Source organism: Saimiri boliviensis, chromosome 5 (genome assembly GCF_048565385.1).
Source record: "Saimiri boliviensis isolate mSaiBol1 chromosome 5, mSaiBol1.pri, whole genome shotgun sequence".
NCBI classification, from domain to species: Eukaryota; Metazoa; Chordata; class Mammalia; order Primates; family Cebidae; genus Saimiri; species Saimiri boliviensis.
The window spans coordinates 78,182,345-78,199,365 of NC_133453.1; the positions used below are offsets into that span (position 1 = coordinate 78,182,345).

A 17,021-nucleotide genomic window follows, 5' to 3' on the forward strand; every position below is an offset into this window, starting at 1 on the left:
ATACATTATATACTATATTGTTACAATAAAGTAAGCTAGAGAAAAGAATTTGTTATTAGACAAAGTGTAGGGAAAAGAAAATACATTTACAGTACCATACTTACTTATCAATACAGTAAGTTTACATCATCTGTTTGCAAGGTGAATTGCCTGTCTGAAACAGCAGGGAACTGCAGCTGTAGACCTCAATCTATAGTACATATCAAGCAATTCAACTGTCTCAGCTGAGAATGGTGCCATGTACATCTGTTTGTATGTATATATTTTGACAAATTTTTATAATAGATTAGTGTATATTTTATGGTAGTAAATGATAAAATAGACTAGTATCCCCTGTATTGTATGCATTTGTAACATACCTTTTTTTTTTCTTCAATATTTCTGGGCTGCCTGGTGCTATGGCTCACACCTATAATCTCAGCACTTTGGGAGGCCAAGGCGGGCAGATTGCTGGAGCCCAGGAGTTCAAGTCCAGCCTGAGCGACATAGTGAAACCCCATCTCTACAAAAAATTAGCCAGGCATGGTGGCACATGCCTGTAGTCCCAGCTACTCGGAGGGGCTGAGGCAGGAAGACTGCTTGAGCCCATGAGGTGGAAGCTACAGTGACCATGATCATGCTATTATACTCCATCCTGAATGACAGAGTGAGACCTTGTCTTTAAAAATAATAATAATAATAATTCTGGGCCATGCAGGTTGTCTGAGGATTTATTCAAATTGTTGTATATCTCCAAAAAGATTTCTAATATATTTATGAGAAAAATCCATGTATAAGTGGCCCTATACAGTTCAAATCCATATAGTTCAAAGGTCAGTTTTAATCAGGAGTGCTGAAAGGAAACTGATTTATCCCCCTTTTGCCCTTTCTTCTCTTCCTGTGGCATGAAACTTAGATGAGATGGCTGAAGCTATTGTAATCACAGTGAATCATGAGGTGACCTAAAGGAAGAAAGCCTATACAAGGAAGGGAGAGCAGAAAGACAGAAGGAACCTGGGTCTCTAAGGCCTCTCAAGTTTTATATTGGCCTTGAAATATGAGACATACCTTCCTACCTTTTTCAAGCTACTGTTATTTTGATCTAATACAACCTTACAACCTTAGATATAAGTATTACTTGTTTAATGCAAAAATGGAAAATAGAAAGTGTAAGAGTCTTCTGCCTCACACACTGTTACCAACACAATATGTTGGCATATATGCAAGATAGAGGTACATTTGAAAAAGGGTGAGAAGTTAACATGATAGGAATTAAAATTTTAACACTGTTATACAATTAATTTTGTATGTCTAACAACGGATTGTAGATATTTCCCTAAGTTAGTTTTTGTGAAATTTATTTTTCATAGTAAATCCTTTAACGAGAACATGTTGATTTAAAAAGTTATATGCACTTACAATTGAAAAATGGCCTCCAAACATGTTATATCAATTACTTTCCCACTAGTGGTATATTTTCCTAAAAAATTCTTTTTTAAGAAACTTTTCTTTTTTTTTCTTTTTTATAGGAGATGTACTTTACTTTCTTGTCTTCTTTTTTATTTAGAAAGAAAAATATATATTTACATTTTTTTTATTACTTAAAAAGGTTAGAACTTTTCCATGCTTATATATATTTGTCTTTTTCTTCAGTGAGGTTTAGCTTTTGCTCAATGTATTATTTTAAAAAAATATTGGCCGGGCGCGGTGGCTCAAACCTGTAATCCCAGCACTTTGGGAGGCCGAGGCGGGTGGATCACGAGGTCGAGAGATCGAGACCAACCTGGTCAACATGGTGAAACCCCGTCTCTACTAAAAATACAAAAAATTAGCTGGGCATGGTGGTGCGTGCCTATAATCCCAGCTACTCAGGAGGCTGAGGCAGGAGAATTGCCTGAACCCAGGAGGCGGAGGTTGCGGTGAGCCGAGATCGCGCCATTGCACTCCAGCCTGGGTAACAAGAGCGAAACTCCGTCTCAAAAAAAAAAAAAAAAAAAAAAAAAAAAAAAAAAATATTTTATAGGCAAAGACTACAAATTGGTTATAGTTTATACTGCTCAGGGGATGGGTGCACCAAAATCTCACAAATTGCCATTAAAGAACTTATTCATGGAACCAAACAACACCTGTTGCTCAATAATTTACAGAAAATGAAAAGCAAAATTAAAATAAATATTTTATAGGAATTCTTTGAATATTATGTATTTTGGGGTACTAGCTTACTATGTTATAGGTATAAGATTTTCTCCCATTTTGACTTATAACAAACAATAAATGTTAGTTGTTACTTTATAAAGATAAACTTTAATGTCACATTATCAAATTTTTCAAAGCTCACATTAATTTTTTTTTTTTTTTTTTTGAGACAGAACCTCACTCTGTTGCCAGGCAGGAGTGCAGTGGCGCAATCTTGGCTCACTGCAACCTCCACCTCCCTAGGTTCAAGCAATTCTCCTGCCTCAGCCTCCCAAGTAGCTGGGACTACAGACACGCACCACCACACCCAGCTAATTTTTGTCTTTTTAGTAGAGATGGGATTTCACTATGTTGGCCAGAATGGTCTCAATCTCTTTACCTTGTGATCTGCCTGCCCCAGCCTCCCAAAGTGCTAGGATTACAGGCATGATTCACCGCGCTCCGCCCCCATATTAATATTCTTAGTAGAATTATAGTAATGTTTGGGAAGCCTCATAGCAGCTTTAAAATACTCAGTCTTCCCATTTGGAAACATGGTATGTCCTAATTTATTACAATGTTTTTGTTTTCTTCTGTAAGTCATATACACTTATACATTTATATTTCTTGTGATGGCTAATTCCTGAATATTTTATAATTCTAGATGCTACTCTTAACTGATTTGCCTATTATATTTTTCAGCTGTTTTCAGTTTATGTAACTGAAATTAACCTACAGAATTCTTCATTAAAACAGTTCTAAGAGTTTTCTAAGTTTATTCTCTTAGATTTCTATGTTTGATTGCAAACATATTCTATCATATGCAAATAATAATCATCTTACCTGTTTTCTCCAATATTTATGTCTTTTGTTTTTAAGATAATAGTACTACCAAAAAAATGAGATTTCTCCGTTTAGTATAGCTACTGTAGTAAACCAAAAGTAACTGTATATTTACATATTTCATATGTAATTATATAAAATAAATATTTAAACTTTCTTTCAGGTTACTAAGTAGGTCAGTATTTCTACCCGAACAGTAAACTGTCACATCTCAGAATATATAGAGCTACATGCTTGAAAAAAAAAAAAGGCAAATTTTTATTTCTATGCTATTCTTAAAACGTTCTTCACAATTCATTTTTTCACCTGCACATTCATTTACAAATACATAATCAAATATTATTCAAAAAAATTTTTTAAAAAAAGCAGATGCATCTTGGCATGAATAAATTAGGAGACTTGGAATAACAGAACTGTGGGTATTATGGTTCAGTAATTAGAAAAAAACAAATGACTAATAATAATCAAGCAGAATTTCTGTGAAATTCAGACTTGAAACTGAAAACTTGGGACATAAGAATTTAATTATTTTCTAACCTTCTTTTACTTTAGGACCTAACTGGCATCCAACAGTAATTACCTTAGCTTAAAACACCAACCAATTAAAAAGAATACTATGAAGAATTGGTAGCATGGGCCTTTCTTTTTATATTTTAAGTGTTGCTAAAAAAACCCACCGTATTTCTTTCAATCACAGAGGGAATTACATTCCCAAATTTGGACTCTTTCATATCACAGCTTACACATTGTTTTCATTTTATAACCAAACCTTACAAGTTTTTGAGTACTACAGAGATTTTTTAAAACTGTAAAATAGGAAAAACTTCTGTAGATGGGCAGCAGTAACCATAAATAGGTTATTTCCTGGCAGTGATACCAATACGAATTTACTTAAACGTGTAATGTTACAGAGAAATGAAAACCATTCCTACAGTCTGCTGAATAATAACTTCAGTCATACTTTTGTACTTATAAAAGGTTAACTATTTAAAACATGGTAAGGGATTTTTCTTTATCTAATATCAACATCATGAAAACATATACTAGAAAGATAAGAAATATTTTCCCTACAATCTAGCACTAATGAGGATTTCCAGTTGAAACACTATAATCAGGGCATACTTTTCAAAGCCAAACCTGATTCGGCTGGGACTTCATTTGTATGGGCCCATCAACTTTATTTTAAAGCTTAGTTCTCTCAAAAGACTTGTTGCTACACTTGGTATATTTTATACATTGTCTCTTGGATAAAAGTTATTTAAGATGTATTTATTTTTAAAACAGAAATACTAAGTTTTGGTATACTAACCAACAACAATCTTAACTATGATCCTAAAATCTTGAGCTCTAGCCCTTACCATTAATTCCTAGTCCCACATTTCTAATTGTGTCTTTTAAAATAAACTCTTTACCTCCTTCCTCAATCCTTCTACTTATACCTACATTGAAAATGCTAATAGTACCACCATACTACTAGTCACCTAGGCAGGAAACTTAGAATTCCTCTTTGATTCCTCCTCCTCCTTTCACTTCATCTATCCAACCAGTGCCATGCTTTATTTATTTGCCTACTGACACCCCATTTCACCTGCTAACATGATAAAACAGACTCTTTGTACTTTTTGTTTGGGTAGTAGCAAACTCCTCTTAAACAGAATCTCCATTTCAAATCTCTTTCAGCATTCCTTCTTCTATACTGTTGTGAAATTCTGTTTCTGAAGTCAGGTTCTAGGCATATCATGCCTCTGATCAAAAATAACCTTAGGCCAGTCATGGTGGCTCTATTCTGTAATCTCAGCACTTTGGGAGGCCAAGGCGGGTGGATCCCCTGAGTTCAGGAGTTCGAGACCAGCCACGGCCAACATGGTGAAATCCCATGTCTACTAAAAGATATAAAAATCAGCTGGGCACTGCAGCAGGTGCCTGTAATCCCACCTACTCAGGAGGCTAAGGCAGCAAAATCTCTTGAACCCAGGAGACGGATGATGCAGTGAGCTGAGATCACACCACTGCACTCCAATCTGGGTGACAGAGTGGGATTCCATCTCAAAAAAAAGAAAAAAAAAACCTCTTATCCTGACATCTCAAGTGTTATTATTTGATTTCAAAAACTTAATTCCCCACTATTCACCCTCACGTACTATGCATGCTAGCCAAGCATATTGTTTCCTAAACATGTCCTGTGTCGTTTTTTTCTCCCAACACCTTCCAACCCACCCAGCTCCACCCAAACCTCACATCCCTGGTAACCACAATTCTACTCCCTACTTCTATGAGTTCAAATTGTTAGATTCCATATAAGTGATACGATGTGGTATTTGGCTTTCAATGTCTGGCTTATTTCACCTAACATAATGTCCTCCAAGTTCATCCATGTTGTCATAAATAACAGGATTTCCTTTTTTAATGGCTGAATAGTATTCCATCATATGTATATCTATACACCACATTGTGTTTGTTTGTTGATTGACACTTAGGTTGATTCCATATCTTGGCTACTACGACTAATGCTCCAGTGAACATAGGAGTACATACATCTCTTCGACATACTGATTTCATTTCCTTTGGATGTAGGACTTCGGAATCTGTTCTGTGCCTTTTCTATCTCCCAGCCCTTGCCTGTGATGTTTTTTTTTTTGCCTAGGGTAACATTTCTCTATGTTCAAATCTTACTGATGCTTTAAGGCCTAGTTCAAATGTTGTTTTCCTGTAAGATAACCACCTGGGTCTTGACCAGCTTGAAAGTTGGAGCCCCTGTTCCTATAGTCTCTATGGTAGTGTTTCTCTAATGTCTAACTTCAAGAGTATTCAGATCTCCTGGAGACCTTGTTAAAGTGTAAACTTTGAATCAGTAGGTCTGAAAGTCTGCATTTCTAACAAGATCCTAGGTGATGATGATGTAGCTGGTCTGTGGATAATCTGAATATGAAAGTATTATGGTACAGACTGATTTTTAACTAATGCCCTGGTTATTTATAAGGTTATCTAACTGTTCCTGTTTTCCTATAAATAAAGCAAGGATCCATTTTCTACTATAACTTGTACAAGAGATGTTCAATAAATATTTGTTAATATAACACTGCATAATGTGTAAATGTGTTTTTTCAAATTGTAGGTTTTCAACACATTAATGAGTTGCAATCTGTATATATACATGTGTGATATGCCTGGCACATTAGATTTTCAATAAATAATTATTAAATGAAAAATAGAAACAGTCATAAAATAAATTATACACAGCAAGCAGCAAGTGCTGATAATTGTTATCTGTATCTCCTTACTACCTGTCCCTTTCAAGAAAAAAACACCCTAAATAATGAAGATTTCAAATGTACAACCGTATTGCATGGTCTACAACAGGAGTTGGCAAACTATAGCTCATGGGACAAATCTGGCTAGCTGCTTGTTTTAATCCAAGCCAAACACATTCATTCCTTTACATATTATATATGGTTGCCTTTGCCCAACAAAGGCAAGGGTGAGTAGTTGCAGACCAGATGAACTGCAAAGCAAATATTTACTATCATATTTACAAAACAGGTGTCTCTATTTTTTTAATTATGTACACAATGCTTGGTGTATCTAATCATATGTATTCCCAAGATTATAAAGAACAAATGGCGGAAGTAACTTTTACCTTATTGTAATTCTTGGCTAATTCCAACATCTCTTTTACCACTGATTCATTATGTTTACAGTGTTCACTGTAGTCCTGAAGTGTCAACCCTTCCATCCAACTCTTCTTATGCAAATTTAGCAACATCTAAAAAATAAAGAAAAATTAATTCTTTTTCTGCTTTGAGGACATCCCCTTCATTGTCTAGAGGAAAAAAATTTAAAAACAAAAACCATTTTGACTTAATGAGTTTAAATTTAACTTTATTAATTCAAATAAACTCCAACTAGAATGCTTCTATATTTATATTAATATAACTTAAGGAGTACTCAAACACCAAGGGCTTTGCATTTGCTGTTCTTCTACCTAGAAGGCTATTCTCATCTTTGCATAACTTACCTTCCTCTCTTCCTTACAGATAGATGCTTTCACTAACAACACTACCTAAAATAGTCAAACCACATTACCTTAAACAAAAATCTTTCTTCCCTTAACCTGCTGTATTACTCGTATAACACTTTTATATTATAAAGACCTGAAATTTTTGTTTACTTGTTTATTGCATTTCTCTCCCACTAAAGGGAAATTAAAAAGGCAGAGACTTTGCCCTATTCATTTCAAGATCACCAAGATCTAGATTCTAGAACAATACCTAATAATAGCATACACTCAATAAATATCTGATGAATGAATGAATGAAACTCATATTAATATTATACAAAGTACCTCTAATTTTTCATATAGCCTAGCTTTCAAATGCCAAGATAAGGAGATAAATGCCCCATGTACTAAATGAACTTGTGTCAATTTTTCTGAGCCTCAGTTTAGAGATCTATGAAGTAAGAGGTTTGTATTAGGTAATCTCAAAGTTTCCTTCAAATTCTGATACTCCATCCATAATTTAAAAACTTAAAACTTCTTTATTGTTAGAATGAAAACCCATGAAGCTGAGAATAAAACATTTATTTAGGCCAGGCAGGCTCATGCTGATAATCCCACAAGTTTGGGAGGTCGAGGCGGGAGAATCACTTGAGGTCAGGAATTCGAGACCGGCCTCGTCAACAAGGTGAAAGCCCGTCTCTACTAAAACACAGAAATTAGCAGGGCGTGGTAGCACATGCCTATAATCTCAGCTTCTTGGGAGGTTGAGGCAGAAGAATCACTTGAACCTGGGAGACGGGGGTTGCAGTGAGATCGTGCCACTACACTCCAGCCTAGGTGACAGATTGAGTGAGACTCCAAAAACAAGAAAAATTATCTAGTGTGCAATCACATCAGCAAATTAGGGTTGGACCCTATATTAGTGATCATGACACTAAAGCACCTTAGTTCAACATTTCTCAAATTGGACTTAAAATTCTAAGTATTCTTAGATGTTCCCTAAAGTTTCAAGTTTATATTTTAAGATAGTTTTTCTTAAAGTCCTACCCTAGAAATTTTGTTCAATTAAGGACTACGATTAAGTAAGAAGTTTTTCCCTTTGAATGATTCACAAAATTGCAAAAAGTTAAAAAAAAAAAAAGATGGCTACAAAATGACTGTTATTTTGTCAATAGAACCATTATACTTTAAATGAGATCCCTGAGCCATGAGAATCTGATGATGTACTTGGAGGTATATGCTGGTTTAGTTTAGAAAAATAACCCTATTTGCTGGGCGAAGTGGCTCATGCCTATATTCCCAACACTTTGGGAGGCTAAGGCAGGCAGATCAAGACCATGGTCAAGGGATTAAGACCATCCTGGCCAACATGGTGAAACCCCGTCTCCACTAAAAATACAAAAATCAGCTGGGCATGGTGACACACACCTGTAGTCCCAGCTACTCAAGAGGCTGAGGCAGAAGAATTGCTTCAAACCAGGAGGCAGAGGTTGCAGTGAGCTGAGATCATGCCACTGCACTCCAGCCTGGGTGACACAGCAAGACTCTGTCTCCCCCTGGCCCCCCGACAAAAAAAAAAAAAAGGAAGAAAAGAAAAATGACCCTACTTGCTTAGAAATTTACAGCTATTTGTGGTACAAATTTTATCTTATAGTGGAAAATAAGTTGTCTGTCAAAATCACCTACAAGGCTTTTCAAGATACAAAATTCCTCCATTCCCTTCCTTTGGCTCTAAGGTCACTAATTCTCCCATTTCCTTGCTATGGCTCCAGGGGCAAGAACACTATGCCAAGAAAAATTAGGAAAACCCTCCACAGATGATTTCAGTTTCTTTGATTGCTTCCTAGCTTCTCCACTGATACTGTTCTAGAAAATACATCTTTGGGAAATGTGGGTGCTGCTACAACTACCTATGCTTTACAGCTACCTATAATTAAGTGTTGAGAACTGCATTTCCCTACCATTTCAAAAGCAAACAAAGACAGTTAGTTCCCAAGGAGCAGCAGGATATTCCTACCATACCTGGACAAGGATAGCCCTGGGACCCTCAGGTAAGGCCTGGGGTTAAGTATACAAGTTGTCCAGGTAAGAGTAAAGGCAGACCTTTTGTTATCAAGTAGGCAGTTTAGGCCGGGCACGGTGGCTCACGCCTGTAATCCCAGCACTTTGGGAGGCCGAGGCGGGTGGATCACGAGGTCAAGAGATGGAGACCATCCTGGTCAACATGGTGAAACCACATCTCTACTAAAAGTACAAAAAATTAGCTGGGCATGGTGGCGCGTGTCTGTAATCCCAGCTACTCAGGAGGCGGAGGCAGGAGAATTGCCTGAACCCAGGAGGCGGAGGTTGTGGTGAGCCAAGATTGCGCCATTGCACTCCAGCCTGGGTAACAAGAGCGAAACTCGGTCTCAAAAAAAAAAAAAAAAAAAAAAAAAGAAGGCAGTTTAACGGCTAAACTGAGCTATTAAGAACATAAACATAACATTAATTAATTTATGTAAGTGCTTATATATTTGCTTTTTATGCCAAGGAAAATGGCTAAGTTTATGAGATACTCCCCCAAAAAAAAGAGAAAGAAAAAATTGATGTAATTAGCTAGACATTTCCAAATAGATGGGTGTCCAATATCAGTATGATAAAACATTTATATTCTGAATGAATTTTCTGTTTGTACCTGAGTGATGCCATTTTTCATAGTCGGTACTCATTCCATGTAAAATTAAAAATAAGCGTTAAAAATATACTTAAAGCAATCAACTAAATCTATCACAGCAGAAGTAAACTGTGGGACACAGGCAGGCAATTAGAAGAGAGCTTTATAGGATCCCCTCAGGTCAAGGGGGAAATGGTCCCCCACCCCCTCACTCATCATATGCTGAAGCACTGAGCCCTTCAGATGAGTTTATGAGTGGATCTGACCTTTTAAAACACAGTTTATCAAGCTTAAGAAAAAAAAATTAGAATTCTTACTTCAAAAAAAAATCTTACATTGCACATCTTCCTCCCAAGTGTATAGATTAAATGAAAAATGCAAGTGATCTAGTTCAAAGAGGGGGCACGTGTGGAGAGCCCACCTCACTCCATCCACCACTTGCCATGAACCAGGATCCCCTTCTAATGCACCTTGGTGAGAAACACTTTTGGCTAGATAGAATGATCTTATTTGCTACTGATTACTTATCACTTTCAGACTTAAGAGTGGGCTCAATAACTGAAACGTAACTGGATATCAATCAATAGTAAACTCAGTGTTCTTTAAAAAAAAAAAAAATGCTTTTAACTGTTTCCCAGAGAGAAATACAAGAAACTAATTAGGTGGATGACTAATTGTAGTAGTAAAGAGGGAGAAAGTGGGTCAGATTGAAATATCAAAAAACAACAGGCAGAGTTAAATACTTGGCATTAGTTGAGAGAAAAACTGTACTGGAAATAATCCTAAAATAGTAGAAACAAATGAGAATGCTAATTCATCAAAATGTTAGGTAATGTTAAAAAGTAATCAAACTTGAAAACTGGTATAAAAGGGGGTAAAGATCTAGTTCAAATTATCTGAAAATCCCGTAACTGCTTCCCTTTGACTCACTTTTAGTTTTCTTAGGGTAAACATGGTGTGTTTTCTAAAACCACTAGGCTGGTTGCAGTGGCTGGCTCATGCTAATAATCCAGCGATTTAGGAGGCTGAGGTGAGAGGATCACCTGAGCAAGAAAACAAGTCTCCGTTTCTACCTCCCACCCACCACCCAAAAAATAGCCAGGTGTGGTGGTGCATGCCTATAGTCCCAGCTGCTCCAGAGGCTGAAGAGTGAGGATCCCTTGAGCCTAAAAGTTTGAGGCTGTAGTGCACCATGATCACACCATTGCACTCTAGTCTGGGAGACACAGCAAGACCCTATCTCTTCAAACAAACAAACAGCACCATGCAACTAAAATTTAAGTGATTCCTCTCAAATTCACAGAGAAATATGTTTACTAATTTAATGACAAAGGCCTTTTTATTGGAGAAGATACATTAATCAGAAAAATCATAGAACTAAAAGAAGTATTTTTATGATTTTCATAAAACCAAAGTGGAATGTTTGATTTATTTCCTACTTCCTCTCCTACTTCAGCACCTACCAATAAGATAAAATATGCTGTAATTCATCAATAGTGGAACAATATTTGGAAACATTGAAAGAAGTCAAAAATTCTAATTTAAATCACAAACCAGGTAATAGTTTAAATGGTTTGAAAAATATTTTTTTCCTCATATAAAATAAAAATTTAAACTTACCTTCTGTTCCAGTTCATTTTTCCGATAATTAATAGTAATGGAGTAATAATGCCTGTTTAGTCCATGAATTAATGCCTACATAGATAAATGATTTTAAAAAGGACAAATTAATATTTTTCATCAAAGAAGATAAAAATGTTTGAAACTACTGACATATTCTGTACACAATACCTTTACCATCCTCTACTAAAGGCATTTTAAGTAAATCAAGATGAAATAAAAGTATTTTTCTCAGCTACAGATTTTAAACTAAGGTTCAAAGGAATGGGTTATACATTCTTCAAAGCATGATATGGAGGAGCACAAATTTCAGTAGCCTTAGTCAGTCAGAGATAAGGTTTGATCTTATCATAAGCTAAGTTTATAAATCATTCATAATTTATTAAATCTAATTTTATGATTATCTAGGGGGCTCATTGGTATTTCAAATGGAAAACCTAAAAAGTCATAATAACACAACTGCTTCTTTAGCCACATTAATCTGGAGTTTCCCTTTTCTTAATTCAGTTTTGATTGATTCAAATAACCATGTTATGAATGTCTCCAAAATAATGTGGATTTTGGTCTTTACTGGGTCTGTCTAGCTCATGCTCTTATCCAGTGACATGTAATCTCACTAACCAGAATTTTTTTCCACTTTACTCTATCTTGGAGATGAACAGGCCAATCATAATAAAATCTTAAGCTAATGGCATGGCTTTATTAAGAAACAATAATCCTGGATATCCTGAAACCAATTCACAACTGCCCCCATATCTAAATCTAATAACAACATCAGGTGTTCAAATGAAGTTTGGCAGTACTCAGGTGGACCTAAAAGACCCCCTGGAAGCCTAGGAAAACGTGAAAGTACAGAAATACAGCTTAGGGATATTTTTAGCAAGTATAAAAACAAAAAGAACTTTGGGTTTAACTCTCAGGACTCTAAAGACAAAGCGGAAGAAGGGGTCATTAAAGAGAACATTTAATGAGCACCTAGTATCTGCTTTACACACTACATCTTCTAATCTTCACAATACTGTAAGGTAGGCCAATTCAATTTGTATTTTGACAGATGAAAATAAAATGCAGGGCTAGGCTCAGTGGCTCAAGCCTGTAATCCCAGCACTCTGGGAGGCTGAGGCAGGAGGATCACTTAAGCCCAAGAGTTCAAGACCAGCCTGGACAACATAGCAAGACTCCATCTCTACCAAAAAAAAAAAGAAAGAAAGAAAATACAACACAAATATTAATTTGTCCAAGTTTATAGCTAGTAAAAGGCTGAGATGGGGATATGAACCTAGGTCATTCTGATTCCATAGCCTATGTTCTTTCTAACATACTATGCTATAATACATGTCAGGAAATTCTTGGATTAAGTATATGTACTTTAAGAATCAGGATGAAAACAAAGCATTATGTTAATTTTTAAGCTTCACTAGCAAAAATCACTCCACTGAGTATTAAAATATTTTAGATGAGTACTTTAACAATAGATTCTTATTTTACCAATGTCTGTTATAAAAGTGAGCTATGAAACTCCATAGAAAGCGGTGACTGGCTGTAAAGTACCAAGAGTATATATTAAATCCTTATTCATTTCAATAATCATCAGGAGCAATGAATTAAATTTCAGTGCATAAAAATGCTATATTGTACAGATCAAAAAGTTGAAGTGATCAGGGCCTCCTTTAATCTGTGCTCATATTTATGCACATTAGGAGGTGAATCACCCTGGCAGAGAATTAGAAAAAGGTGCTCAGTCTTCTAAGCAGACATAGTCTGGCTGTAGAGAGTGGAGCTTGAGTTGGAAGCTCCCTCATCTAAGCACGTTTGTGCAATGCACTCACTAACTGCACAACTCTATATGGTGATCATAAAGCTAGTAACTGCTGTAGCCAATACATACAGAAGCCAGCTAATGGGACCACAGATACTAGGCCTTACATTTTTAGATTAACTGTACTAATGAAATATGTAACTGGCATCTGAAGGCACTATCTACTTGATTTTCAGTTACATTGTTTAGATAAAAGTAGTACAACTAACATAGACAGCATGAAAGACCAGCAGGTATTCACTTCCCTGCTGTATGCCCCCAGTACCTTCATCCCAAATCATAAGTCAACCGGCCACGTACTTTTTGGGTTCATGTAGAGCTACACATGGCCAACTGACAAAAGCTCATAAAAGCTTATGATTTTTACCTCTATACGCTCACTGCTGTGGAAAAGCAGGTGCATTATAAAACACACAACTTATGAATTATACATAAGCTATTCATAGGTTCCTGATAAGTTTTTAAAGTTTCAAAAGTTTCATGTTCCTTGAAAAAGTATGCTTAGATCTAAAGACAAATTTGTTTGCCTTAATTTATTTTATATTGATAAACTAAAAACAACACAGTGGCATCTGATATCCTTTAAATCACACTCTAAAATGAAGCTTTCTGTGTATAAATAGAATAACTGAAAAGAAACAAAATATTCTGTGGTTCCCTCCAGAGTGGAGAAGTGAGTTGCAGAAGGCAAAAGAGGAAGGGAGAGTTTTTGCTAAATGACTTTGTACTTAAACATTTTTTAAACACACACACACACACACACACACACACACACACACACATACACACTATCTATGGCAAAATTAATTAATTAAATTTCCAATAATAATATAAAAGAATGAAGCGATCTGGTCATGAGTACTAGTTGCTACATTACTTCACTGGATAACCTGGGCAACTCAAACTTTATGGGTCTTAGGTTCCTCATGCAGAAAATGACTACAATGGCTCCTTTCTAGTGCAATTGTTTTACAATTTATATGTTCAATAATTACTGAAAACAATGTTTTCCAAATAGCTTAACTCTATTAAACAATGCAACAGTACTGAAGACTATACTGAGAGGTTCACAGCCCTAGCACATGCATCTATGCATCAATGTTTACTAAATTTCCATGAGGATAACTGCCAATCTTCAAATTTACTGTGATACTTAAGAATCCAAAATGTTACTGAACAGTTTTTAATGGAATAGTTTTAAAAATTTAGTTACTAAAATAAATGCTTGTTAACTCTCAATTTTAAAGATTTGACAATAATAGCCAAATGTTTCAAATGCAAAGTAATATAAATTACCATATATTAATATAAAAGCCTACAGTACAGGCATTATACTTTCTCCTCTATGTCAGGATTATTAGGGGCTTCTATTATATAAAACATGAAAGTGAAAATAACCTTTGTCTATTAGCTTATTTCAACACTGTCATCAGTACTTTAAAAATAACATTTTCTAAAAGCAATATATGTTTCACTGTAAAAAGTTTAAAAAACATGGGCAAGGAAAAACAAAAAAATTCCATAATTCTACCATCCAAAGGTAACCAATGAAAATATGCTGGTATAAATATGCAGGCACCATCTATAAAATATATGCTTGCAGAATGGAGAACTGACATACTCTATTATGTAATTTTTCTTACTTAACATATTTGAACTTTCCCAAAATTATTAAATAGCAGTCTAAAGTAAATCATTAATTTTTCCCTACTACTTTAAGTATAATAGTTTAAAAAAAAAAATCTGTTAGAAAAGCATTAGTGACCACCAGTATGTGTGCTGATGACTGTTACCAGACTTTTATCCCTACTACTTGAAAGATGTTTAGGAGCAAGGCCCATCTTAAGACCAGCTAACCTCTCCTTCAAAATAAAACGCATGGCATTTCTAAAAGACTTCTGATCCCAGAGTTAAAGATTCTGCTAACATTAAGTAAAATTCCATTACAGATATAACCATTCCCTTCAGGCTCTTCTGGTTTGCCTTCTAGCTTGTCTTAGAAAAATAAGACAGTGTATTAAGGTATGGGTTTATTCTGTTACTTGTTGGATTGGTCTCATTTGTGCGTTTTAGTATTGAAATTGTCTTAAAACTGTAGAACATCCAGATAGATGTCATTCTGATGGGCGCTATATAAACTGTGAAATAAATATATTTACAGATTCTAACTGGAAGGCAACACAAACTAAAATGAAAGGAAAACTAATGATGCTGTAGTTGTTATATACACAGGTTGTTTAACACAGGTTTAGAATCTGCTGTATAAGGTAGACCATAAATTACAGACTATAAGGTAGGATTAAAAAATACAAACTAGACTGGTATAGAAAAAAACAGGTTTTTAATATTGATTACAGTCGATTTTGAAGGTTAAAAAGCAGTGCTTTAATTTTAAAAAAGAAATTTGCAACAGGTGGTGGGTGACTTGCAATTAGTAAAAACTTCTGGCAGAAACATACCATGTAGTAATCACAATGATCTTGGCTTGTGAGATGCTACTTAACCTTTTGCAAAAAAATAATGAAGCAGTATGATGCTACGGGAGTTTATAAGAAAGGTCATTATCACAGGCTAAACAGGTCCAATAATATATTCTCTTGGAACATGCAAGTACAGGCTTGTCTGTACCCAGTCAAAATCACTGGTAGCTTATTTCATACTCATTATACTTTACAGTTTTCCTTGACTTGTAAATACTTTTTTTTTTTTCAAATCAACACACCTCAATTCTTTAAAACAAAAACACTTCACTTTGATGAAGACTTCAGATGAGTGACTGCCACAGAATTAAGCATTTAAAAGTATAAAGTTATCAAAGTGTAACCAAGGCTTAACCATGGTTAACTGTCAAAGCCCCAACTCCCCAAAGACAACCTCAGAACAGAGCAAGGTTTCAGAAGGGGAGCAGCAATAGCTACTATAATGTCTTTGTTTTATGTATTCTATTTAACCAAACAATGGTTATGTCTGTCCTTTTAATTAGTCTTTAGAGAAGTAATTAACTAGATAGACACAGACTGTGGTATATTTAAAAACACATTTAAAATAATTTTTGCAGACAATAAAGATCTGTATAAAAACACTGTGGCATGTGAATGATACAAAGAAAACATTAATCACTCAAGAGGATATTAAGTGTCTGAATACCAATAACTGCAATAATGGTAATTGATATCACAACAAAAAACAAGACATAAACTCTCATCACAAGTAACATATGGATGTCTTTTATAGGATTTATTTTAAAGGTAGGTTTTTTAAAAAAGACAATTTTAAGTATATTTAAGGATTATTTCCAGGGATATCTTAAAATATACAGCAATTTCTCCATTGTTTTCTGCTATGAAAAATATCTACTAATCAAGCAATAATAGTATTTATTATGCCCTCTACCTGAAACTCCTATTGGTCCTTTTCTATAATGTTATCTAACCATGCAAAGCCAGAGGCTTTTAAGATAAAGGATCTACTATGTTCCCAAAAAGGGTGTCCTCAAATATGATAGGAAAATGTGAAGGCCCCCATTAAAAATTGACTCACATATGAGCAAATCTAACTTTTGCAATATTTCCACAATTCTTTTTTAAAACAAAGGAAAAATTAATTGTAAGCACATTAAAATGCTAAGAATTAGAACTTAAAAAGACTATAACAGGCTTTTAAAATACAAAACAGAGTGTTAACACATTATCAAATATAGGCAATACCTGGATAGATGGCTTGTTTAAGTGACCCAGATTTGAAGTTGTTTGTCTTGGTTCATGTCCTAAGACCATCATATTAGCATTGATCAATCTGAAGGCATCAATAACAACCTGTAAAAACAAGGTGTCAAATCAATTCTTTTTTAAAAGCAAGTGATAATGCCAAGCAACAGTGGACAAGGCATGATCAACTTGCATCTGTTTCTGGACTATTTCCAGAAAATCATTTAA

The 17,021-nt window shown here is 35.1% G+C and overlaps 1 protein-coding gene across 1 annotated transcript in view; it reads right to left on the bottom strand.

Moving 5' to 3' along the window:
* PSMD14 (proteasome 26S subunit, non-ATPase 14) overlaps positions 1–17,021 on the bottom strand; it is a 110,722-nt gene that overhangs the window by 11,656 nt on the left and 82,045 nt on the right. The window contains exons 8-10 of the mRNA XM_003921937.3: positions 16,794–16,901; positions 11,268–11,342; positions 6,635–6,760 (exon numbers count right to left, since the gene is read on the bottom strand). Coding sequence (XP_003921986.1) covers positions 6,635–6,760; positions 11,268–11,342; positions 16,794–16,901 — 309 coding nt within the window. The remainder of the gene's footprint in view (positions 1–6,634; positions 6,761–11,267; positions 11,343–16,793; positions 16,902–17,021) is intronic.